General features: G+C 39.8%; 2 protein-coding genes across 3 annotated transcripts; one reads left to right on the forward strand and one right to left on the reverse strand.

The window, feature by feature from the left end:
* Positions 1 to 604: 604 nt before the first annotated feature.
* Positions 605 to 8,222, forward strand: LOC117525231 (gap junction beta-2 protein-like). Of its 2 annotated transcripts, none has more exons than XM_034187057.1 (2): positions 605 to 678; positions 7,226 to 8,222. In XM_034187057.1, the coding sequence occupies exon 2, from the start codon at positions 7,259 to 7,261 to the stop codon at positions 8,066 to 8,068; it is 810 nt and encodes a 269-aa protein (XP_034042948.1). In that variant the 5' UTR covers positions 605 to 678; positions 7,226 to 7,258; the 3' UTR covers positions 8,069 to 8,222. The 2 variants fall into 2 exon arrangements, with proteins under 2 accessions (XP_034042948.1, XP_034042950.1); XM_034187059.1 differs by having other exon boundaries at positions 607 to 678; positions 7,236 to 8,222.
* Positions 8,223 to 15,454: 7,232 nt separating this feature from the next.
* Positions 15,455 to 25,623, reverse strand: LOC117525262 (gap junction beta-2 protein-like). Its single transcript, XM_034187103.1, has 2 exons — positions 25,487 to 25,623; positions 15,455 to 17,257 (listed from the first exon to the last, which is right to left on the reverse strand). The coding sequence occupies exon 2, from the start codon at positions 17,222 to 17,224 to the stop codon at positions 16,418 to 16,420; it is 807 nt and encodes a 268-aa protein (XP_034042994.1). The 5' UTR covers positions 17,225 to 17,257; positions 25,487 to 25,623; the 3' UTR covers positions 15,455 to 16,417.
* Between the last annotated feature and the right edge of the window lie 1,597 nt (positions 25,624 to 27,220).

Raw genomic sequence — 27,220 nt, forward strand, 5'->3', positions numbered from 1 at the left:
AGATGAGGAGTATCAAGTGCATTATGACACAATATCAACTATGGTGTTTTGGACATGTGGTGTATTTTCCTGTGCATGAACTGGCCCGTAGGTGCCTCAGTGTTGAGGACCACAAGAGACTCTGGTCTTTAAGTAATACTGATGTTATTTGTCAGCTTTGTGCAGACACCTCAGTACCTTGCAGTTGTTCAGAAGCAGAGTATTCTGATTTGCTAAACAATACAGAAACTTCTCTCAGAATTTCAAGTTAGAGATCAGATTAGATAAAACTTTATTAAATTACCGCATTATTTAAAGTTAAGAAAAAAATTAATTCAGAAGAACAAATACAATTATATTTAAAAACCTGAGTAACCTAATGAGAGATTCTTGCAGGATTTTAATTTATCTTGTTAATTCAGAACCAATTGGTTTTTTTTTTAATGAATAAATTATGTGCGAGACACAACCAGTCTTTCTTCTGAGTACTTGGCTCCACCCAAAGCCACGCCCACTACAGGAGGGACAGCACAGGTGTAATCTTCATTCTCGGCTGGAACTGAACCAGTCAAACCTTTCAAGCTGATTTAAGATCCTTTTTATCTTCTCTTTATTCACACCAAAATTCAAGGATGAAAGGAATCTTTTATTTTCACTTTATGGAAAATTGTTAATATTTACAGGACAAACTCAAAGCAGGTGAGTTTTCTTCAAATTGCTGGTTTGGCTTCAGAGCAGTGAGCTCAGCATTTAAGAACATTTTAATAAATACAGTAGTTTGTGCTGTGTTAGTTCAGCTGATTTATGAAAATAGGAGGCAAATAAAAGAAAATAAAAGCATTCATTTGTGTTACTGAGAACTTCTTTATTTTCAGTGTCTAAAGATGGAAAGAAAAAAGGCAATTTTTGTGGGATGTAAAATAAAGAAATGGGTTTAAAGGAAACTGAGCAGCTGTGTAATTAAAGTTTCACAAATTTATAACTGATTATTTCATCTGTCTCCATTGACAGTGTTCTTCTATCAAGTCAAAGAAATTATTTCTTTTCATGACTTAAATAAACAATAATAATTCTGATAATGTTGTTTGTTTGTTTGGGACAGAGGTGAGCGGTCAGTGAGGACAGTGTCTGGTTTTGATTTGACAACAAAATAAGTGGATTTTTTTCAAACTCGGCACTTTGTGTCATTTTTCCGTCCTGACCCAGCTGCCTGTCTTTGCCGTATCCCTGCTCCCGTTTGACAGTTTCCCCGTGTGCCACAGTGACGCGGTGGGGTCTCGTCACAGACGGATATTTGGTAAAAATTACTTGTTTGTGTCAAAATGTGAAGCCTTGGGCGTGAGTCTGACAAGTTGTGGTTCTTTTGCATTGACTCAAACCACAATTGAAGAAAATGTACTGGTGTTAATGTTGACCCTTAAAATTTCTTCAACAGCAGTCAATTTGATTTGTTTATTTAGCACAAAATAAAACACACAAAATAATGTATATACATAAAACAACCAAAGAGAAGGGGAGTGACAAAAAAAAATACAGTATAAATAAAGTGCAAGGGAGTGGTGGAATCCACTCCCAAACAAAGCAAACATAACAAAATACAAAAGAATTACACCATTTTTTCCAGATTAAAACAAATCATTGTAAATACTCCTGCAGGATCTTCACTTTTAGACTACTTTTATACGTATATAAGGTGATAGATGGATTCACAAGGTACATTATCATTCCAAGATTTAACACCAATTGGGATTTTCTAGATTTGAACTCTCTTGAAACTCTCTTCATTGGCCTCTCTTCATTGGCTTTCTGTTAATTCTAGAATAGAATTTAAAATTCTTCTTCTTACTTATAAGGTTTTGAATAATCAGGTCCCTATACGATCCTCTTGCTTGCCTCTACTGGTGGTTGGCTCTCACTGCGGTATTGTATCACTTCCTGTTCCGGAGCACAGCGGTGTTTTTCTGTATCTGTTAGCTGTTTAATCTGCGCAGTTAGATTGATCTAGTTATCTAGATTACGATTTGTTTCCCAGTGTAATCTTTACGTGCCTTAACTAAAGCACTCCTTCTGCTGAATCACCTCTAAATTATTTACACATTATTCACTTTGCGTGTTTTTAGGAATCCGCTAGCTTAGCGTAGCTACTAGCTCTTAGCCGATTTAGCATGGCGGCTTCTCCTGTCTCTCCCGCACTTTTCTGCTCTGGGTGTGAAATGTTTAGTTATTCCTCGGCCTCCTTTAGCAGTAATGGTACTTGTAATAAGTGTAGCTTGTTCGTAGCTTTGGAGGCCAGGCTGGGCGAATTGGAGACTCGGCTCCGCACCGTGGAAAATTCTACAGCTAGCCAGGCCCCTGTAGTCGGTGCAGACCAAGGTAGCTTAGCCGCCGTTAGTTACCCCCTGGCAAATCCCGAGCAGCCGGGAAAGCAGGCCGACTGGGTGACTGTGAGGAGGAAGCGTAGCCCTAAACAGAAGCCCCGTGTACACCGCCAACCCCTTCACATCTCTAACCGTTTTTTCCCACTCGACGACACACCCGCCGAGGATCAAACTCTGGTTATTGGCGACTCTGTTTTGAGAAATGTGAAGTTAGCGACACCAGCAACCATAGTCAATTGTCTTCCGGGGGCCAGAGCAGGCGACATTGAAGGAAATTTGAAACTGCTGGCTAAGGCTAAGCGTAAATTTGGTAAGATTGTAATTCACGTCGGCAGTAATGACACCCGGTTACGCCAATCGGAGGTCACTAAAATTAACATTAAATCGGTGTGTAACTTTGCAAAAACAATGTCGGACTCTGTAGTTTTCTCTGGGCCCCTCCCCAATCAGACCGGGAGTGACATGTTTAGCCGCATGTTCTCCTTGAATTGCTGGCTGTCTGAGTGGTGTCCAAAAAATGAGGTGGGCTTCATAGATAATTGGCAAAGCTTCTGGGGAAAACCTGGTCTTGTTAGGAGAGACGGCATCCATCCCACTTTGGATGGAGCAGCTCTCATTTCTAGAAATCTGGCCAATTTTCTTAAATCCTCCAAACCGTGACTATCCAGGGTTGGGACCAGGAAGCAGAGTTGTAGTCTTACACACCTCTCTGCAGCTTCTCTCCCCCTGCCATCCCCTCATTACCCCATCCCCGTAGAGACGGTGCCTGCTCCCAGACTACCAATAACCAGCAAAAATCTATTTAAGCATAAAAATTCAAAAAGAAAAAATAATATAGCACCTTCAACTGCACCACAGACTAAAACAGTTAAATGTGGTCTATTAAACATTAGGTCTCTCTCTTCTAAGTCCCTGTTGGTAAATGATATAATAATTGATCAACATATTGATTTATTCTGCCTAACAGAAACCTGGTTACAGCAGGATGAATATGTTAGTTTAAATGAGTCAACACCCCCGAGTCACACTAACTGTCAGAATGCTCGTAGCACGGGCCGGGGTGGAGGATTAGCAGCAATCTTCCATTCCAGCTTATTAATTAATCCAAAACCCAGACAGAGCTTTAATTCATTTGAAAGCTTGTCTCTTAGTCTTGTCCATCCAAATTGGAAGTCCCAAAAACCAGTTTTATTTGTTATTATCTATCGTCCACCTGGTCGTTACTGTGAGTTTCTCTGTGAATTTTCAGACCTTTTGTCTGACTTAGTGCTTAGCTCAGATAAGATAATTATAGTGGGCGATTTTAACATCCACACAGATGCTGAGAATGACAGCAACACTGCATTTAATCTATTATTAGACTCTATTGGCTTTGCTCAAAAAGTAAATGAGTCCACCCACCACTTTAATCATATCTTAGATCTTGTTCTGACTTATGGTATGGAAATAGAAGACTTAACAGTATTCCCTGAAAACTCCCTTCTGTCTGATCATTTCTTAATAACATTTACATTTACTCTGATGGACTACCCAGCAGTGGGGAATAAGTTTCATTACACTAGAAGTCTTTCAGAAAGCGCTGTAACTAGGTTTAAGGATATGATTCCTTCTTTATGTTCTCTAATGCCATATACCAACACAGTGCAGAGTAGCTACCTAAACTCTGTAAGGGAGATAGAGTATCTCGTCAATAGTTTTACATCCTCATTGAAGACAACTTTGGATGCTGTAGCTCCTCTGAAAAAGAGAGTTTTAAATCAGAAGTGTCTGACTCCGTGGTATAACTCACAAACTCGTAGCTTAAAGCAGATAACCCGTAAGTTGGAGAGGAAATGGCGTCTCACTAATTTAGAAGATCTTCACTTAGCCTGGAAAAAGAGTCTGTTGCTCTATAAAAAAGCCCTCCATAAAGCTAGGACATCTTTCTACTCATCACTAATTGAAGAAAATAAGAACAACCCCAGGTTTCTTTTCAGCACTGTAGCCAGGCTGACAAAGAGTCAGAGCTCTATTGAGCTGAGTATTCCATTAACTTTAACTAGTAATGACTTCATGACTTTCTTTGCTAACAAAATTTTAACTATTAGAGAAAAAATTACTCATAACCATCCCAAAGACGTATCGTTATCTTTGGCTGCTTTCAGTGATGCCGGTATTTGGTTAGACTCTTTCTCTCCGATTGTTCTGTCTGAGTTATTCTCATTAGTTACTTCATCCAAACCATCAACATGTTTATTAGACCCCATTCCTACCAGGCTGCTCAAGGAAGCCCTACCATTATTTAATGCTTCGATCTTAAATATGATCAATCTATCTTTGTTAGTTGGCTATGTACCACAGGCATTTAAGGTGGCAGTAATTAAACCATTACTTAAAAAGCCATCACTTGACCCAGCTATCTTAGCTAATTATAGGCCAATCTCCAACCTTCCTTTTCTCTCAAAAATTCTTGAAAGGGTAGTTGTAAAACAGCTAACTGATCATCTGCAGAGGAATGGTCTATTTGAAGAGTTTCAGTCAGGTTTTAGAATTCATCATAGTACAGAAACAGCATTAGTGAAGGTTACAAATGATCTTCTTATGGCCTCGGACAGTGGACTCATCTCTGTGCTTGTTCTGTTAGACCTCAGTGCTGCTTTTGATACTGTTGACCATAAAATTTTATTACAGAGATTAGAGCATGCCATAGGTATTAAAGGCACTGCGCTGCGGTGGTTTGAATCATATTTGTCTAATAGATTACAATTTGTTCATGTAAATGGGGAATCTTCTTCACAGACTAAAGTTAATTATGGAGTTCCACAAGGTTCTGTGCTAGGACCAATTTTATTTACTTTATACATGCTTCCCTTAGGCAGTATTATTAGACGGTATTGCTTAAATTTTCATTGTTACGCAGATGATACCCAGCTTTATCTATCCATGAAGCCAGAGGACACACACCAATTAGCTAAACTGCAGGATTGTCTTACAGACATAAAGACATGGATGACCTCTAATTTCCTGCTTTTAAACTCAGATAAAACTGAAGTTATTGTACTTGGCCCCACAAATCTTAGAAACATGGTGTCTAACCAGATCCTTACTCTGGATGGCATTACCCTGACCTCTAGTAATACTGTGAGAAATCTTGGAGTCATTTTTGATCAGGATATGTCATTCAAAGCGCATATTAAACAAATATGTAGGACTGCTTTTTTGCATTTACGCAATATCTCTAAAATCAGAAAGGTCTTGTCTCAGAGTGATGCTGAAAAACTAATTCATGCATTTATTTCCTCTAGGCTGGACTATTGTAATTCATTATTATCAGGTTGTCCTAAAAGTTCCCTAAAAAGCCTTCAGTTAATTCAAAATGCTGCAGCTAGAGTACTGACGGGGACTAGAAGGAGAGAGCATATCTCACCCATATTGGCCTCTCTTCATTGGCTTCCTGTTAATTCTAGAATAGAATTTAAAATTCTTCTTCTTACTTATAAGGTTTTGAATAATCAGGTCCCATCTTATCTTAGGGACCTCGTAGTACCATATCACCCCAATAGAGCGCTTCGCTCTCAGACTGCAGGCTTACTTGTGGTTCCTGGGGTTTGTAAGAGTAGAATGGGAGGCAGAGCCTTCAGCTTTCAGGCTCCTCTCCTGTGGAACCAGCTCCCAATTCAGATCAGGGAGACAGACACCCTCTCTACTTTTAAGATTAGGCTTAAAACTTTCCTTTTTGCTAAAGCTTATAGTTAGGGCTGGATCAGGTGACCCTGAACCATCCCTTAGTTATGCTGCTATAGACGTAGACTGCTGGGGGGTTCCCATGATGCACTGTTTCTTTCTCTTTTTGCTCTGTATGCACCACTCTGCATTTAATCATTAGTGATCGATCTCTGCTCCCCTCCACAGCATGTCTTTTTCTTGGTTCTCTCCCTCAGCCCCAACCAGTCCCAGCAGAAGACTGCCCCTCCCTGAGCCTGGTTCTGCTGGAGGTTTCTTCCTGTTAAAAGGGAGTTTTTCCTTCCCACTGTAGCCAAGTGCTTGCTCACAGGGGGTCGTTTTGACCGTTGGGGTTTTACATAATTATTGTATGGCCTTGCCTTACAATATAAAGCGCCTTGGGGCAACTGTTTGTTGTGATTTGGCGCTATATAAAAAAATTGATTGATTGATTGATTGATTGATTGATCTTATCTTAGGGACCTCATAGTACCATATTACCCCATTAGAGCGCTTCGCTCTCAGACTGCGGGCTTACTTGTAGTTCCTAGGGTTTGTAAGAGTAGAATGGGAGGCAGAGCCTTCAGCTTTCAGGCTCCTCTCCTGTGGAACCAGCTCCCAATTCAGATCAGGGAGACAGATACCCTCTCTACTTTTAAGATTAGGCTTAAAACTTTCCTTTTCGCTAAGGCTTATAGTTAGGGCTGGATCGGATGACCCTGGACCATCCCTTGGTTATGCTGCTTTAGACGTAGATTGTGGGGGGGTTCCCATGATGCACTGTTTCTTTCCCTTTTTGCTCCGTATGCATCACTCTGCATTTAATCATTAGTGATCGATCTCTGCCCCCCTTCACGGCATGTCTTTTTCCTGTTTTTTTCCCTCAGCCCCAACCAGTCTCAGCAGAAGACTGCCCCTCCCTGAGCCTGGTTCTGCTGGAGGTTTCTTCCTGTTAAAAGGGAGTTTTTCCTTCCCACTGTTGCCAAGTGCTTGCTCATAGGGGGTCGTTTTGACCGTTGGGTTTTTTATAATTATTGTATGGCCTTGCCTTACAATATGGAGCGCCTTGGGGCAACTGTTTGTTGTGATTTGGCGCTATATAAGAAAAAAGTTGATTGATTGATTGATTGATTGATTGAAACGCTGTTTTTCTTTTCTCTTTTAAGGCTGATTGATCATCAGATTTCAACGTTGCAACAATGAGTTGGGGGGAGCTGTATGCCCTGCTGGGGGGTGTCAACAGGCACTCTACCAGCCTCGGAAAGATTTGGCTTTCTGTTCTTTTCATCTTCCGCATAACTATCTTGGTTCTGGCTGCAGAAAGTGTCTGGGGGGATGAACAGTCGGACTTCACATGTAACACTCAGCAACCTGGATGCAAGAACGTCTGCTACGACCACTTCTTCCCCGTGTCGCACATCCGCCTGTGGTGCCTGCAGCTGATCTTCGTCTCCACACCGGCCCTGCTGGTGGCCATGCATGTTGCCTACAGGAACCGTGAGGACAAAAGGACCATGTTGGCTTCAAATGACACAGAGAAGGTAACTGATGTAGAGCTGCAGACACTGAAGAAGAGGCGACTGTCCATCATAGGTCTCCTGTGGTGGACCTACACCTGCAGCTTGTTCTTCAGGCTCATTTTTGAAGGTGGTTTCATGTACGCCCTCTATTTTGTCTACGATGGCTTCCAGATGCCCCGACTGGTGAAGTGTGAGCAGTGGCCTTGCCCCAACAAAGTGGATTGCTTCATCTCAAGACCCACAGAGAAAACAGTCTTCACCATCTTCATGGTGTCTTCCTCAGTCATTTGCATGATACTGAACATTGCAGAATTGGCCTATCTCATCACCAAGGCACTCATGAGGTGCTCATCCAGGGAAGAGACAAGGAAGCGCCTCTACTCAAACACAGACTGTCCAATGCAGGACATCACTGTCTTGCACAACAAAACAAATGAAGCGCTGCTGGCATCTGCTGCAGATTCAACCAGCAGAAAGTCTCTGTCCTGAAGGAAACTGTCAGGCCTGGAGTGAGTCTGAGGAGGAGAAAAGTATCGACTTTAAACCCCTTAAAGGTTACTGATGGAGTTTGTTACTTCGACTCAAGCTGTCCACCTACCACAGTCAGGATGCCCCTCCTCCATGATCTTTAAGCATTTATGGGATCATAGGGATAGTTTGTGTTGTGATTGAGCTTGTGGGGTTTACTGGGGGTTTTATTATTGTATTATTGTTCTGTTTTATTCTTGCTTGGATTTTGTGTTAGGGATTTTTTTTTTTTTTGGTGTTGGGTGTTTCCCTCCTGCTTGCCATACCCTGTTCCTTCCTCCACATCTGTCCTGCATTTCCTCCTTATCACTCCCTCTTTATTAGTTGCACCTGATTGCGCAATTGTTGTGCCTGTTTCGAGCGTGTATCATCTGAGTGTCTAGTCCTGTTTTTGCCAACTCGTGTGACCTACCTGCCTGTTTTTGGACCCTGTTCTCTGCCTAATGCTTTGGATACTTTGCTTGTCACGACCAACATTTTTTGTGTTCTGAACCATGCTGAAACGGTCATTAAACCTTGTCCAACCTGTGACTGAATCCTGCAGTTGTGTCCTACCATTTCACACCATTGAGCCTGACAGTTCGCAGAAGAACAGTGGCCATGCTCCATTTTCCTTTATAGGCTCATTTAGTACATTTAGAAAAGTCCTCACACATCATTTTAATTCAATATCAAACAAAACAAACAAACAACAACAACAAAAAAAAAAACAGGCATCTTTATGAAATATTTTTTTTTAAATTGATACAACTTAATTTGTTCTCTAAATATGAATAAATCATATTTACAGATGGATATCTTTAAAACTAACATAAGTGATGAAACAGAGTTCAGCTCTGAAGATGCACTAAAATATACTTTTGTTCACATGATCCAACTTGTGATGAGGCTGTAAAGCCTGGATGAGGAATTCAATGTGACAAATCAGTAAATGCACTTAGAAATATTTTTTCAGAATATGAATTTGTCAATTTGGCGGGGGGGTGGGGGTGTTCAAGATGTGCTTGTAGTGTAGATATTTAGCTTAAATTCAAGGGTTTAACCATTTAGCAATTGCAACCAATTTTATACACAATCCTCAGACAATAAATAATTACAAACTAACTATGAGGATTATTATTTGTACAAACTTTTACAGCCAGGTATGTTTGTTTGTTTATTTATTTATTTTTTTAACTTTTATTTTAAAGAAAGGTCTGTAGATGCATAAATTAACATTCAAGTCCTTGAATATATCTTGGCCTTTGTTTCTGTCAATCAATAAATGAAAACTGTCACCCTGAGGGTGATGGGTATGTTGCCAAATGGTGATGAAGAGAGACGACCACCATGAAGAAGGTCTGACAAGTTCTATAGATGATCACACTGTGTGTCAAGAGAAGATATTCACCAAGTGTCCACTGATGCATTTCAAAAACCATACCGTGAGATAATGTCGTGATTTGACCCAGTCTTTCCATCATAACGTCACTCAGTGACATCATACCTGAGCAGTCATGATATCTTTGGAAAGCACTCTGAAAGGAAATCTAACCTATGTGTATGTCACATCTGACCTTGTGACAAGCCCTGAAGGTCAAGGTTCTTCGCTTTTCGGAGGCAACGGCACTTTTGCAAGGCCAACCACTATAATTACCTGATATTTGGATGCGAAAATTCAATAAAATGCCTTCAGGAATGTTCATTTACTGAGTTTGGTATTTGACCATATTGTGACCTTAATTTTTGACCTTGACCTCAATTTTTTCACATGTCAAAACATGTTTTCTTCAAGTTTCTACATGTGCATTTTGAACATGATCCAAGATGATTTGCATGCTTTTTCCACACTTTTCAATGTCAACATTTTGCTCATTTTTCTCATCATAATGTCACCAAAACACACCATAATACAAAACTGATATTTTTTTGACCTCCAGGCAAACCCTGAAGGTCAAGGTAGATCTCGTGTCCCATGTCAGTCAGTATGTATGTTTGTTTTTTTTAATCATTGCATTTCTTCATATTTAGCTGACTTTGGAGCACACAGTTTACATTGCAGACTCTTGCAAGTTCACATATAGCAGTCTTATGGAGACACATTTCAGTACACAAAAGGGTCAAGGTAAAAGGCCAAGATCAGAGTAATGGCAAACACTAAAATCACCAAATAAGGGTTTCCTGGTTGCAACTTTTGAAATTTTGCCTCCAACTTTGCCACGGATACAGTATGTATATGTCGCAGATATGAATGAGTGAAGCTCTTCAGCATCTCACCATGTCACTGAGGTCCTTCAGACTGTTTTTTGAGCAAATGCTTCAGGGGAGCATTAGCATGGCTAAAACCTTAAAGCTTCAGGGGGAGCTCCACCCCACATAATTACAGCCTTCTTAACCCCCTGCCACTTTAAGCATTTTTTTTAAATGTAGATATAAATTAATATTTAAAGTTTTCAGCTAGTTGACAGTAGAGCACAATATGTACAATACAATACAATGTACAATATGGCCAAATTATTGTATCTCAATATTGTCATATCAGTATGAAATACGATATGACAATGATTTCACACAAAGTGCAGTAACAGTGAAAATTAAACATTCTTCAAACAGTAATAATACCACACTCATTTTGCACTCATCATATGGTTAGGATACTGTGCCCTCCAAAAGTATTGGAACACTTGTAATTTCACACATTTTAATTTGTTTATGCCATTTTAAATACAAAAAATATAAAGACTAAACATTTCTAAAATTATCTTCCTCAAACTCAAACTGAAAGCAAATCTCTAAAACTTGATAAAACCTGTAAATAATAATCAGTTTTATTACCAGTTTTCTTCAGACAAGTCAGGGGATGGAAACATGAACATTTCCAAGTCATGAATATGTCTTGGACACATCAATTATGAAGAAATACTAAACTTTCTTTCATCAAAACATCAAATCTAGGCTTTCATCTCAAATGTACGTTCTGTCAAATTGTAGCTGAACTTTCAGGTCTTCTTTTTAAGAAAATACTCCTTTACACGACTTCATCAGGAAGCTGGATTTTATATTTTTAATTCATTTATATCAAGTTGTAGAGATTTGATTTCAGTTTGAGTTTAAGGAAGATAACTTTAGATTTATTTATCTAAAGTTGTCACTGGTCTGTCACTCAGACAGCAAAATTAAGAGGTTATTTAATCAATAGCTGCTCATTTAAAAATCACTACAAAAACACGTACATTTAAGGCAACCCAAATTAAAGGACAAATGTTGCTTTTAACAACCTGGACCTCATTGCTGGCCTAAAATACGGTCGTCTACTCACCAGTATAAGTTTGGTGTCATTATTAGTGCATGGTTCAAACGACATGCTCACTTTAAATCTGAGGGGTGTGTGCTAATTAAGAACTCTGTAGGTCTGATGTGGAAATTCAGCAAACTTTCATTTGCTTTTCTTTCCTAAAATATCAAAGACAGATTTTTTTTTCAAATATTTACTGCCACCCCCCACCCTGAAAATCCACCTAATGAAAATACTTTTAATATCATCCCAATTCCAGTGAAGTTGGGGCGTTGTGTAAAATGTAAATAAAAACAGAATACAATGATTTGCAAATCCTCTTCAACCTATATTCATTTGAATACACTACTTTCATAAGCGATCGATCTTTACCTTCAGGGTGGATCACACATCTACAGTTCTTCATGAGTGGAAGATTCATTAATGCATGTGTGATTTGTAGATATATGCCATCTATAGCTACAATACATCATCAATGGACATGATATAAACTTTATGCAGATTTGAGGAGTTGTACAGTGATAAGTGTTACATTTTAATGTTTGTTTTCTTTTTTAATGACCTTTTGCTATCTATATGTCAAAGGTCATTTTGATGTTGTATGTGTCTAAGTGGCCTATTTTCTGATAATTGTAGTCTGATAATGTTCTTTCATAGACACTTTTAATCACAGAAAAAGGAAAATTAAGGAATTAATTTAAAAGAAAACTTCAGAAGGTTGAAATGAAAGAACCCCCCCCCCCCCCAATTCAGTACTAAAATTAAATTCATTGTCTTAAACATTTTTCAAAATTTTATAAGAAAGTTGTCTGGATTACTTTTTGATGTGCTCCATTTTATGCCAACAAAGACAGACAAACAAAGGGGTGATCACATGAGGTCCCCTTTAGCTAGAGCTGGGTAGAGATTTTACTTTACAAAAAAATGAGGTGGGGAGTCATGTCGTTGTTGCAAGAACTTGTCACACATTAACATTCAGTCATGACAATGGTTTTGTGTTGAAATGAGGCAGCAAGATAAGGAACTAGCAGCCCTATCTCACCATGCCACAGCCTTGTATGTACTCTAAATAAAGCTATGTAATGACTACAGGACTGGGCCATTTGTAGATATGGTTCTGTACGTCATTCTGAAAAGGTTCTGAGTACAGGAGCACAGCTGTGCCTTCACTAGCAACTCGTCACCTGGTTCAGGTTGAAGGAGCACTGTGGTGTGGTCATGTATGAGCAGATAGTTTGATAGAACTTATCCTCAGCAAAATGCAGAACGCTGAGTCTTTATGAACATAACTGTGTCCATTGATGCTCATAAACATTTTTTGTATTTGTATTCTGTTGAATGGAGACAAACAACAGCAATAAAACTTTGTTGTTCTGATGTAACTAACAGTGAGAATGTTTGATCATCTTCTCCCTCACAAAACATGTGAAGTCGGGATTAAAACCAGAAACCTGTCAAACAGGGGAGCAGGGATACGGCAAAGACTGGGTCAGGATGAAAAAATTACACAAAGTATTGACTTTGAAAAAAAAAATCCACTTATTTTGTTGTCAAATCAAAACCAGTCGCTGTCCTCCTCACCAACCGCTCACCTCTGTCCCAAACACACAAACAACAATATCAGAATTATTATTGTTTCTTTGGTTAAGTCATTAAAAGAAATAATTTCTTTGAATTGATAGAAGAACAGTGTCAATGGAGACAGATGAAATAATTATAAATTTATGAAACTTTAATTACACAGCTGCTCAGTTTCCTTTAAACCCATTTCTTTATTTTAAACCCCACAAAAATGGGCTTTTTTTCTTTCCATCTTTAGAAACTCTGAAAATAAAGAAGTTCTCAGTAACACAAATTAAAGCTTTTATTTTCTTTTATTTTCTCCTATTTTTCATAAAACAGATGAACTAACACAGCACAAACTATGAATCAAAATGTTCTTAAATGCTGAGCTCACTGCTCTGAAGGCAAACCAGCAATCTGAAGAAAACTCACCTGCTTTGAGTTTGTCCTGTAAATATTAACAATTTTCCATAAAATGGAAATAAAAGATTCCTTTCATCCTTGAATTTTGGTGTGAAAAGAGAGGAGTCTCTCCTACAAATTCTAGATAAAAAAAAAGGATCTTAAATCAGTTTGAAAGGTTTGACTGGTTCAGTTCCAGCTGAGAATGAAGATTACACCTGTGTCGTCCCTCCTGCAGTGGGCGTGGCTTTGGGTGGAGCCAAGTACTCAGAAGAAAGACTGGTTGTGATGCATAATTTATTAATAAAAAAACAGTGGTTTCTGAATTAACAAGATAAATTAAAATCCTGCAAGAAGCTCTCATTAGGTTACTCGGGTTTGGGAATATAATTGTATTTGCTTCTTGTATGGTCACTCAGTTTTTGAAAACTGCCGACTCCAGAAGGATTTTACAGTACTGTTTTTATTTAGTGATTGATAGGAACAAAGGCCAAGACATATTCAAGGACTTGAAAATGTTCATTTATCCATCTGTTATTTCTTTAAAAAAAAGTAAAAATAAAATTTGAAAAACCTGGCTGTAAAAGTTTGTACAAACAATAATCCTCATATTTAGTATATTTTAGTATATTTATTTAAATATCTACACTACAAACACATCTTGAGCACCCCCCCCCCCCCCCCCCCATTGGCAAATTCATATTCTGAAGAAATATTTCTAAGTCCATATATTGACTTGTCACATTGAATTCCTCATCCAGGCTTTACGGCCTCATTACAAGTTGGATCATCTTTTTTGCATTTACGCAATATCTCTAAAATCAGAAAGGTCTTGTCTCAGAGTGATGCTGAAAAACTAATTCATGTATTTATTTCCTCTAGGCTGGACTATTGTAATTCATTATTATCAGGTTGTCCTAAAAGTTCCCTAAAAAGCCTTCAGTTAATTCAAAATGCTGCAGCTAGAGTGCTGACGGGGACTAGAAGGAGAGAGCATATCTCACCCATATTGGCCTCTCTTCATTGTCTTCCTGTTAATTCTAGAATAGAATTTAAAATTCTTCTTCTTACTTATAAGGTTTTGAATAATCAGGTCCCATCTTATCTTAGGGACCTCGTAGTACCATATCACCCCAATAGAGCGCTTCGCTCTCAGACTGCAGGCTTACTTGTAGTTCCTAGGGTTTGTAAGAGTAGAATGGGAGGCAGAGCCTTCAGCTTTCAGGCTCCTCTCCTGTGGAACCAGCTCCCAATTCAGATCAGGGAGACAGACACCCTCTCTACTTTTAAGATTAGGCTTAAAACTTTCCTTTTTGCTAAAGCTTATAGTTAGGGCTGGATCAGGTGACCCTGAACCATCCCTTAGTTATGCTGCTATAGACGTAGACTGCTGGGGGGTTCCCATGATGCACTGTTTCTTTCTCTTTTTGCTCTGTATGCACCACTCTGCATTTAATCATTAGTGATCGATCTCTGCTCCCCTCCACAGCATGTCTTTTTCCTGGTTCTCTCCCTCAGCCCCAACCAGTCCCAGCAGAAGACTGCCCCTCCCTGAGCCTGGTTCTGCTGGAGGTTTCTTCCTGTTAAAAGGGAGTTTTTCCTTCCCACTGTAGCCAAGTGCTTGCTCACAGGGGGTCGTTTTGACCGTTGGGGTTTTACATCATTATTGTATGGCCTTGCCTTACAATATAAAGCGCCTTGGGGCAACTGTCTGTTGTGATTTGGCGCTATATAAAAAAAAATTGATTGATTGATGTGAACAAAAGTGTGTATTTTAGTGCATCTTCCCCAAACTGATCAGAGCTGAATTCTGTTTCATCACCTATGTAAGTCTTAAAGACGTCCATCTGTAAATATGATTTATTCATATTTAGAGAACATAATAATCCGTTCAATTTAAAATGAACTTGTATCAAATTAAAAAATGCATTAATTTTTCATGAAGGTGCCTGTTTTTTTTTGTAGGTTTTGTTTTATATCGAATTAAAAATGACATGTGAGGACTTTTTTGAATGTTCTGAATGAGCCTATAAAGGAAAATGGAGCACGGCTACTGGTCTCCTGCAAACTGTCAGACTCAGTGGTGTGAAGTGGTTGGACACAACTGCAGGATTCAGACACAGGTTGGACAAGGTTTAATGACAGTCTGAGCAGGGTTCAGAACACAAAAAGGCTGACTGTTACAAGCAAGTATCTGAAGCATTAGGCAGAGAACAGGATCCAAAAACAGGCAGGTAGGTCAAAAACACAGGTCAGCAAAACAGGACTAAACACTCAGATGATACACGCTCAAAAGAGACACAACAATCTCACAATCAGGTGCAACTAATAAATAGGGAGTGATAAGGAGGAAATGTAGGACAGGTTTGGAGGAAGGATCTGGAACAGGGCGTGGCAAGCAGGAGGGAAACACCCAACACCAAATATCAGACAAAAAAAATCCAAGCAAGAATAAAACAACAGAAAAATAATACAATAAACCCCCCAATAAAGTCCAATCATGGCACAAACTACTCCTATGATCCCGTAAACCAGAGGTCTCAAACTGATTCCAGAAAGGGCCGAGATGGTGCAGGTTTTCCTTACAACCATCCACTCCACCAGGTGATTTCACTGATTAACATTACTTTGGGCAGGTGGAATCAGTTAATCAGTTAAATCACCTGGTGGAGTGGATGGTTGCAAGGAAAACCTGCACCATCTCTGCCCTTTCTGGGATCAGTTTGAGACCTCTGCCGTAAACTCTTAAAGATCAGTGGAGGATGTGACAGGTGGACAGGTTTTGAGTCAAAGTAACAAACTCCATCAGTAACCTTTAGGCCAGTGGTGTCCAAAGTATTCCAGAAAGGGCCACCAGGGTGCAGGTTTTCTTTGCAGTCACTGACTCCGGCAGCTGATTTCACTGATTAACATCACTTTGAGCAGATGGGATGAGTTCATCAGTGAAATCTAGAAAAGAAAACCTGCACCCACCTGGCCCTTTCTGGAATACTTTGGACACCACTGCTTTAAGGGGTTTAAAGTTGACGCTTTTCTCCTCCTCAGACCCACTCCAGGCCTGACGGTTTCCTTCAGGACAGAGATTTTCTGCTGGTTGAATCTGCAGCAGATGCCAACAGCATCTCATTCTTGTTGTGCAGTAGAGTGCAATCCTGCATTGGACAGGTAGCGTTAGAGCAAGGCCGCTTCCTCATATTTGTTGAGGATGACCATCTAATGAGTGCCTTGGTGATGAGATAGCCCAATTCTGCAATGTTCAGTAACATGCAAATGGTCGAGGAAGACACCATGAAGATGGTGAAGACTGTTTTCTCTGTGGGTCTTGAGATGAAGCAATCCACTTTGTTGGGGCAAGGCCACTGCTCACACTTCACCAGTCGGGGCATCTGGAAGCCATCGTAGACAGCATAGAGGGCGTACATGAAACCACCTTCAAAAATGAGCCTGAAGAACAAGCTGCAGGTGTAGGTCCACCACAGGAGACCTGTGATGGACAGTCTCCTCTTCTTCAGTGTCTGCAGCTCTACATCAGTTACCTTCTCTGTGACATTGGAAGCCAACATGGTCCTTTCGTCCTCACGGTTCCTGTAGGCAACATGCATGGCCACCAGCAGGGCTGGTGTGGAGACGAAGATCAGCTGCAGGCACCACAGGCGGATGTGCGACACGGGGAAGAAGTGGTCGTAGCAGACGTTCTTGCATCCAGGTTGCTGAGTGTTACATGTGAAGCCCGACTGTTCATCCCCCCAGACGCTGTCTACAGCCAGAACCAGGATAGTTATGCGGAAAATGAAGAGAACAGAAAGCCAAATCTTTCCGAGGCTGGTAGAGTGCCTGTTGACACCCCCCAGCTGGGCATACAGTGCTCCCCAACTCATTGTTACAAAGATGAGATTGGATGTTCAAACAACCTTAAAGGAGAAAAGAAGACAAAAACAGGGTTTCAAGAAAGAAGACAAAAACAGGGTTTCAAGAGAGTTCAAATCTAGAAAACCCCAACTGACTAAAATTTCAAGGGTCAACATTAACACCAGTACATTTTCGCCTGGTTCGAGTCAATTCAAAAGAACCACAACTCATCAGCGGACCAGCAGATGAAGAGATGTTTTACAAAAAACTACAATGCAGAATTCCACCTGGTCCATTTGCCAAAGTCAGGTTCACCTGAATCCTGGTGAAAACACATAGGAAGACTACAGCAATACCAAATGTCCACCTGTGACTAGAGTGCCTTTATTAGAGAGAGTGGCAACATGACGAGTCGAAAAAAAAAAATCACTCATGTGACTCATGGTGCCATCTTGGGTTCAAAATAGTGTTCGCTGTTAATGTGTCTGCATATCCAGCTATTTTATTTATTTATTCGCTGAAAATGTCGGGTTGTTGTGCATTTGGATGCACAAATAGACACAACAAGGGCTTCAAGATGTATAGATTCCCTTCAAATCCAAACAAAAGAAAAATTTGGGAAAATAAAGTCAGCTGTGTGGGATTGAAGCCGACTTCATCGTCAAAGCTTTGAGATGGAAAATTTATTGTTCAGTCCCATGTACAGAAAAACTCACCTAAACCGTCGTCGTATAAACCAGATATTCGCAGTCACTGGACAAAAAAAGTCCCAAAGTTTTTCTATTGTTTTCCATGTAATAAACATCGTATATAATTGATTCTGTACATCGGATTTTTTGCTCACATCTGATAAAATGTCCTGTCTGATCGTAATGTATTTCCATTAAAACCCTCGCATGTGGGACCAGAGACATTTGAGTGATTAAAGTCTGACCATTTATTTTTTCACACAGTGCTCAGACTCGGACCTGCAGCCTGACATGCACCTGTTAACTCCTCAGACACAGCAAAAGGCTGTGATTTGACACTTTGCTGCTTTCAATTCTTCATCTCTCATCATTTTTTAATAGTTTTTACAGTGCACATGCAGATAACATTTTGATAATGGATCATATACTTTTGGCAAAAAAAAAAAAAAAAAAAAATTCAGAGGAAATTTTGACCCAGTCATTAAATGAGGCGAACGTCCTGATACAGGATTCCCGTAGATGTCCGGCGCCTCCGATCACAATGTATTTCCATTAAAAACTCAGAGCAGTCTGGATGTGCACAGTAACAGAGGTACAAATTAAAGTTCAGCTCTGACACTTGCCGATTTGTGGAAAGAGTCATTTCGATTTGTGGAGAGGAGTCATTTCTTTGATTAAAAGTCTGACAGTTTAGTTTTTCAAACTGCGTTCAGACTGGGACCTGAAGCCTGACGTGCACCTCTTAAATCAGACAAAAGGCTGTGATTTGACACTTTTCTGCTTTTAATCCTTCGTTTCCATATAGTGCACACACTGATAAATGGATCAGAAAAGTCCGCAAATTTACAGCACAAAGTCGGTAAAAGAGGAAAACGTACAGCTTACCTTTGATTTGGAGGTGTTGATTGTAGAAAGAAAAGCTTGTTGAGGGCCAAATTAGTCCAGAATAAAGCATAATCCAGAGATGGAGAACTTTAAACTGTCACACACGTCATTGACACGGAGTTACAGAGCAGCAGCTGCATGAATCAAGCTTTAAATTAATTAAATAAATCATCATAAATTGTAAATTTGATAGCTTTACTATTTTTATATTTATTTTGATAGTAATTGTACCTGGATGTGTTGCTGTATGTGGTTAAATGATTTAAAAATGATGTTGAAAAGGTCCATTCAGAAGTTCAGCGCAGTTGAACCCAAAATGGCGCAATGTTCTGAGTTGACGCCACTCTCTAATCAAGGCACTCTATCTGTGACGAGACCCCATTGCGTCACTGTGTGGCACACGGGGAAACGTTAACACCCCAACCATAGCCAAAACATAGATGAATATTCCCTGATGATGCAGAGGTAAAGCAGATAATTCCACGTGCTGTCAGAGACAAATAACACAGTTGTCACAAAAAACAAAAACATCTTGTTCACCCATCACTAAATGGCATAAGGTCCCTAACTCGTCATGACACAAAGGGGCACTGACCAAGTGTAAAAATGTGAGCAGCTGGGAGTGATTTGGCTCAACTTTCACTCCTGACACCCTTCTGTTTGTAATTCTACATTACATGGAGAAAGGACTGGGATGGTCTCAAAATGGGAACCTTGTGAACGGCTGAGCCTGTTGGGGATCCTTTTATACCCAGTCATGGCACTTGCCTGTTTCCAATTAACGTGTTCACCTGTGGAATGTTCCAAACAGGTGTTCTTTGAGAATTCATCAACTTTCCCAGTGTTTTGTTGCCCCTGTCCCAGGTTTTTTGAAACGTCTTGCAGGCATCCATTTCAAAATGAGCAAATATTTACACAAAAACAATAAAGTTGATCACTTTGAACATTAAATATCTTGTCTTTGTGTTGTATTCAATTGAATATAGGTTGAAGAGGATTTGCAAATCATTGTATTCTGTTTTTATTTACATTTTACACAACGTCCCAACTTCACTGGAATTGGGGTTGTAGATATGGTTCTTTTTAACAAAAATCTGCCCTATACTCGTAAACCAGCCCTCATGAGATATAAGAAAATATAGGGCTGATAAATAATATACTTGTCCTATCAGTTTTACTGCCCTGAAAACTGTGGCAATAAATTATGGCCATACAAATCTTAAAACAGGGCAATATAAAAAAGACATTGAAAATACCAGGCTTTGTATCGCCCTGCTTTTCATCCAATCAGGAGCCCCCATTTCTCACTTTGTCAGACCCGGCACCAGAAAAAAAAAAAAAAAAAAAAATATATATATATATATATATATATATATACGAGGGCTGTCAATAAAGTAGCGGTCCTTTTTATTTTTTTCAAAAACTATATGGATTTCATTCATATGTTTTTACGTCAGACATGCTTGAACCCTCGTGCGCATGCGTGAGTTTTTCCACACCTGTCGGTGATGTCATTCGCCTGTGAGCACTCCTTGTGGGAGGAGTCGTCCAGCCCCTCGTCGGAATTCCTTTGTCTGAGAAGTTGCTGAGAGACTGGCGCGTTGTTTGATCAAAATTTTTTCTAAACCTGTGAGACACATCGAAGTGGACACGGTTCGAAAAATTAAGCTGGTTTTCAGTGAAAATTTTAACAGCTGATGAGAGATTTTGAGGTGATTCTGTCGCTTTAAGGACTTCCCACGGTGCGAGACGTCGCTCAGCGCTCTCAGCCGCCGTCGTCAGCCTGTTCAAGCTGAAAACCTCCACATTTCAGGTTCTATTGATCCAGGACGTCGTGAGAGAACAGAGAAGTTTCAGAAGAAGTCGGTTTCAGCATTTTATCTGGATATTCCACTGTTAAAGGAGAGTTTTTTAATGAAAGACGTGCGGACGGGTCCGCGCGTCGGGACGCAGCCGACGCAGTGCGGCGGCACAGGAAAAACACCTCCGTGTTGATAACCATTTGTAAAATCCAGGCGGCTTTTGATGGCTTTCAGTGGAGTGAGTATATGAGAAATTGTTTAACAGGCAGGACATGTTCCAACTTGTCCTTAAGGCTTTCAACAGAGGTGTTTTTCCTGTGGCGGAGCGTCGCGGCGGCTGCGTCCCGACGCGCGGACCCGTCCGCACGTCTTTCATTAAAAAAAATCTCCTTTAACAGTGGAATATCCGGATAAAATGCTGAAACCGACTTCTTCTGAAACTTTTCTGTTCTCTCACGACGTCCTGGATCAATAGAACCTGAAATGTGGAGGTTTTCAGCTTGAACAGGCTGACGACGGCGCCTGAGAGCGCTGAGCGACGTCTCGCACCGTGGGAAGTCCTTAAAGCGACAGAATCACCTCAAAATCTCTCATCAGCCGTTAAAATTTTCACTGAAAACCAGCTTAATTTTTCGAACTGTGTCCACTTCGATGTGTCTCACAGGTTTAGAAAAAATTTTGATCAAACAACGCGCCAGTCTCTCAGCAACTTCTCAGACAAAGGAATTCCGATGAGGGGCTGGACGACTCCTCCCACAAGGAGTGCTCACAGGTGAATGACGTCACCAACAGGCGTGGAAAAACTCACGCATGCGCACGAGGGTTCAAGCATGTCTGACGTAAAAACATATGAATGAAATCCATATAGTTTTTGAAAAAAATAAAAAGGACCGTTACTTTATTGACAGCCCTCGTATATATATATATATATATCACAGGGGGCGGGGTCGCGCCCCCCCCCCAAAAAAAGTGCGCACCGGAGGAGACGTGCGCTCCTGGAAAGCTCGTGTATTTACGCTGCACCGTTGTAAGAGACTGACTAAGAGTGAAGAGTGATGACAGTATTTTTTTAAATTATTATTTGAACGTATAGATGCTCGGTCAAGTGATCTCCTGCATTCCACACAGAGCCGGTGTTCTGTCGAGATGAGATGCGCCAACTTTCGACACTCTGAGCTGTGACGTACCTTCGCACTGTCCAATAGGAACGACGCGTCGGGCCAAAACACGGAAGACCCGTGGCAGAAACCACTGATCTCTACAAAATGGATTGGACCAATCCGATTGGTGCAGAAACCACTGATCTGTACAAAACATTAATGTGTGACAGGACTGCTAATTTATAGAGCAGTTTTCTGAAGAAAAATAATTGAAATGTTTTTTTGTTGTTGTTACCTCAAAATTTCTGATTACTGTGAAAAAAAGTTTAGAACACTTGTAATTAAAACAGGTAAATAAATCAATAAATGGTTCTTTAGAAACCTTTCATCTGTATTAAAACCACCTGTTATTTCAGATTAGATCATTTCTTGTTTAACATAAGGAACCTCAGACATTTATTTTTAGACAAATAAAATAACATGGAAACTTGTATATTTTTTTGAAGTCTGGTAGATTATTTATATCTTATTTCAACCAGAAAAACAAACACTAAATAAATACAAATGTTTATTATAAATGCAAAAGGAAATAATTTAACAGTGACTGCAGTGTAATTGTAAAGTAGGATTTCTGTGACATAAACCTCATGATGTTTCTTTTATATATATATATATATATATATATATATATATATATATATATATATATATATATATATATATATATATATATATATATATATATATAGTCATTTAAACTTGTAATTTCGTCAAAATATGGAATTGCCTTTAATGTTATCAGGACGCCCCCTCATGGCGCCGGGTCCATGTTTTGTACTATGATCAAGGTGAAATGACAGTGAAAGTGTGTGTTTAGGTGTGTGTTCATGGTGTTTAGGTGTACAGTATTTGTTCATTGGGGGTTTGGTATGGACGGGTGGGTGTGCGTGTTTGGGGGTGGATTCGTCGGGCCAATAGTGGGCTGGTCCAGACGAAAAATGCCAGGGCCGAAATTTGTTCCCAGTGCGACCCTGACTACACGTCTGGTTGAAAAGAGCTGCAATTTGAAATCAGTGAGTCACATTGACTGCTAAGTTACTCCTGTCCAGTAATTGGTGCTGTGTACCACAAAAAGTTCTAATCCATCTTAGCAGAAGAAGAAAAATGTTTGCCTCAGATTTGAACTGAACATGTTGTTTGAACCATGGACTAATGACACCAAAGTTATATTGGTGAGTAAACAACCGTATTTTATGTCGGAAATGAGGTCCAGGTTGTTAAAAGCGGCGAGCAGGCAGCTGTTGATTAAATAACCTTTTAATTTTGTTGTCTGAAAGACTTAAATAACCTCTTAATTTTGTTCTGAGTGACACCAGGAAGATATTTCACTTAAAAATACACATGACATGGAGTGTTTCTCAAGTGAACTCAAAAGTATTGGAACACTTGGCATTTCACACATTTTAATTCATTTATGCCATTTCAAATACAAATAAATAAATAAATCTAAAGTTATCTTCCTTGAACTCAAACTGAAAGCAAATGTCTACAACTTGATATAAATTAATTAAAAATATAAAATAGAGCTTCCTGATGAATTTACAATTTACCAGAAAGTACATCTGAGATGCAAGCCTAGATTTGATGTTTTGGTGAAAGAAATTTTTGTATTTCTTCATAATTGATGTAAATAAAGTCCAAGACATATTCAGTGCCTTGGAAATGTTCATGTTTCCATCCCCTGACTTGTCTGAAGAAAACTGGCAGTAAAACTGATTATTATTTAAAGGTTTTATCAAGCTTTATGTTGTGTGGGCCGCCAGAAGAGGAGGTACTGCTGGCCCACCACCAGAGGGCGCCCTGCCTGAAGTGCGGGCTTCAGGCACGAGAGGGCGCTGCCGCCACGGACACAACCGGGAGTGACAGCTGTCACACATCAACTCATGACAGCTGTCACCCGTCATTTCATCACTCCATAAAAGCCGGATGTCATCTCCACCTCGCTGCCGAGATATCTGCTGTACTGAAAACTGTGTCATAGTCTGAACTCTTTTTGCAGCCGCTTTCCTGTGGGTGTTGCCTTATCTGCTGGATTGGCGTTTAGTGTGAACAGCGACGGCTTCACTTCACACCCAAACCAGATAAGTGGTTAACAGGAGCTGCACGAGTGTGTGATTAGAGGTGGTGACTTTCCACCTTCTGACTGTTTTTGTTACTGGGTGTGCACACACCCACATCTCACTGTTTGTGCTCCTCGCCAGCAGTACCAGATCCGACAGTCGGGGACGGTGATCACCTGGGAATTCGGTTCGGTGGCTGTGGAAATCGTGTGGTTCCGGCTCTTCTCAGGACAGACGTCTTCTATCCTCGAGCCTGCCCACACGTCACCTTTGTGTACTGACTGCTATCAGATTCTGAGATTGTCTGTATATTCGTTGTGCACATTCACAACATTAAATTACCTTTTTGGCTAATCTATTGACCGTTCATTTGCGCCCCCTGTTGTGGGTCCGTGTCACTACACTTTCCCCCAACATTTTAGAGATTTGCTTTCAGTTTGAGTGTGAGGAAGATAATTTTAGATTTTTTTTTCTTTATATTTTTTGTATTTCTTGTATTTGAAATGGCATAAACAAATTACAATGTGTGAAATACCAAGTGTTCCAATACTTTGGGGGGCACTGTATCCTAACCTTAATATGTATATGTCACGGACATGAACGAGCAAAGCTCTTCAGCATTTCACCATATCATTTATGACCTTAATTTTTTTTTTTTGAAATGCTTCAGGCGAGCATTAGGATGGCTAAAACCTTTCAGTTTATTCGGTGGGGGGGGGTTGCTTTCCACCTCGCCCCGCCTTTTCAAGCATTTTTCTTTGTCTCTCAAATGCCTGGAAGCTCATCACCATCTCACCATGTCATTTCAGATTTTTTTTGTTTTGAGTAAATGCTTCAGGGGAGCATATTTACCAAAAATAAAGTGTGATGGACCTCAATGAGATGGTGAGGACTCTTTTTCCAGGCATGTGAGAATGCAAATAAAGAAAATGCTTAAAGTGGCAGGGGGTTAAGCAGGCTGTAGTCTGGGGTGCTTCTCTAAAACCTGATAATACCTGTAAATAATAATCAGTTTTATTGCCAGTTTTCTTCACACAAGTCAGGGCATGGAAACATGAATATTTCCAAGTCACTGAATATGTCTTGGACTTCGTTCATTCATCTCCGTAACATATACATATTAGACAGATATAAGAACATTCCATAATTTACATATCTACATGATTTACCTGCTTTATTTGTTCTACATGGTTCATGTGTATGATTATTCTTAAACTATTTTGATGATTATATAGATCAGACCTCCTGTGTTATGCTTTTTATTAGCACAAATGTTGAATGAATGTTGTTGGTGTAGAGAGTTGTTAAATGGACTTGATGATATATGGTTCTTGTTCTTTATTTTGTTCTAATATGTAATAAATATCTTATTACATGTCTATGTATCACGCCGTATTGTGCCCCAATGTATCTGTGATAAGTGATCAGGTATATTATTTATAAATTTGTGAAACTTTAGTTACACAGCTGCTCAGTTTTCTTTAAACCCATTTATTTTAAACCTCACAAAAATTGCCTTTTCCATCTGTAGAAACTCTGAAAACAGACGTTCTCAATAACACAAACTAAAGCTTTTATTTGCCTCCTATTTTCATAAATCAGCTGAACTAACACATCACATACTATGAATCAAAATGTTCTTAAATGCTGAGCTCACTGCTCTGAAGCCAAACCAGCAATTTGAAGAAAACTCACCTGCTTTGAGTTTGTCCTGTAAATATTAACAATTTTCCATAAAATTAAAAGATTCCTTTCATTCTTGAATTTTGGTGTGAAAAGTGAGAAATCTCTCCGACAAATTCCAGAGGACCTTAAATCAGCTTGAAAGGTTTGACTGGTTCAGCTCCAGCTGAGAATGCAGATTACACCTGTGTCGTCCCTCCTGCAGTGGGCGTGGCTTTGGGTGGAGCCAAGTACTCGGAAGAAAGACTGGTTGTGTCTCACACAGCATTTATTCATTTAAAAAAAGGTTTCTGAATTAACAAGATAAATTAAAATCCTGCAAGAAGCTGGAAACTGATACACAGGTCAAGCATCACAACCTCTTCCAGCTCATAGGGGTGTCACCCATGGGCGGGGGAAAAATGCCTCGATAGCACCCCCTTGAAACTTTCAAAAACCCCTCCCCATAGGGGTTTTTTTGGAGTAGGGACATGAAAATTGGTACACGTGCGACTTGAAGAGACATACAAAATAGTCTCCTGCACCATTGGTCTACTCCAAACAGGAAGTCGGCCATTTTTAACTATCTTGTCAATTTGGCGTGATTTCCACATGTTGTATTTGAATGAACGCCTCCTTGAGATTTCGTCTGGATTTCTTTCAGATCATCCAAACACTATATGGATGAAAAGTTATCAATAGCGTTTTTCAATGTCGAAGGGTGTGGCCGCTATGGCGCCGCCATTTTGACCCTTCGCCATGGAATATTATAAACAGGTACTGAAGTCACAGTTAACCCCATCAACTTCATTTCACTTCTAAAACATGCAGAACAAGTTGGTGAATGTAGGCGAAGATCAGTGTGAAGCTACGTTCTTCCTTTTGATGGCTTTATTTTTGTCATATCATCATGAAAATTGATACACACACCAAGCTTGACCACCTCTTACAGGTGATAGGGGCATCTCCCATGAGTGGGGTAAAATGCCTCTATAGCGCCCCCTTGCAACTTTCAAAACCCCTCCTCATAGGGGTTTTTTTTTTTTGGAGTAGGGAGATGAAAATTGGTACACGTGTGACTTGCACAAACGTACAAAAAAGTCTCTTGCACCATTGGTCAACTCCAAACAGGAAGTTGGCCATTTTGAATTTTTATGTCATTTTAGTGTGATTTCCACACGTATTTAAACTAACTCCTCCTAGGGTTTTGTCCAATGCACTTCAGTTTTCTTTCAGATCATCCACAGACTATACTGATCAAACGTTATCAAAAGCTTTTTTCTGTGTCAAAGGGTGTGGCTCCTATGGCGCCGCCACTGTCACCCTTCGCCATGGAAAATCAAGCCATGATAACTCCTTCATGCTTTGTCTGATTGACTTCAAACTTCACATGTGTGATGAAGGTCAGCCCCTGAACAGAAATCACAGTGGCCCGGGGACGCAATGGCGTGGACACGAGGGCCCGTATATGACTGCTTGCAGTCCTAGTTGTATTTGTTCTTCTAAATTAATTTTTTTCTTAAGCTTTAAATTAATACGGTAACTTAATAAAGTTCTATCTAATCTGATCTCTAATCTAACTTGAAATCCCACAAGAAGTTTCTGTATTGTTCAGTAAATCAGAATGCTCTTTGCTTCTGAACAACTGCAAGGTACTGAAATGTCTGCACAAAGCTGACAAATAACAGTACATCAGTATTACTTAAAGACATGAGTCTCTTGGGGTCCTCAACAATGAGGCACCTATGCAAGCACAGGGAAACACAC

This window comes from Thalassophryne amazonica, chromosome 14 (genome assembly GCF_902500255.1).
Source record: "Thalassophryne amazonica chromosome 14, fThaAma1.1, whole genome shotgun sequence".
NCBI lineage: Eukaryota > Metazoa > Chordata > Actinopteri > Batrachoidiformes > Batrachoididae > Thalassophryne > Thalassophryne amazonica.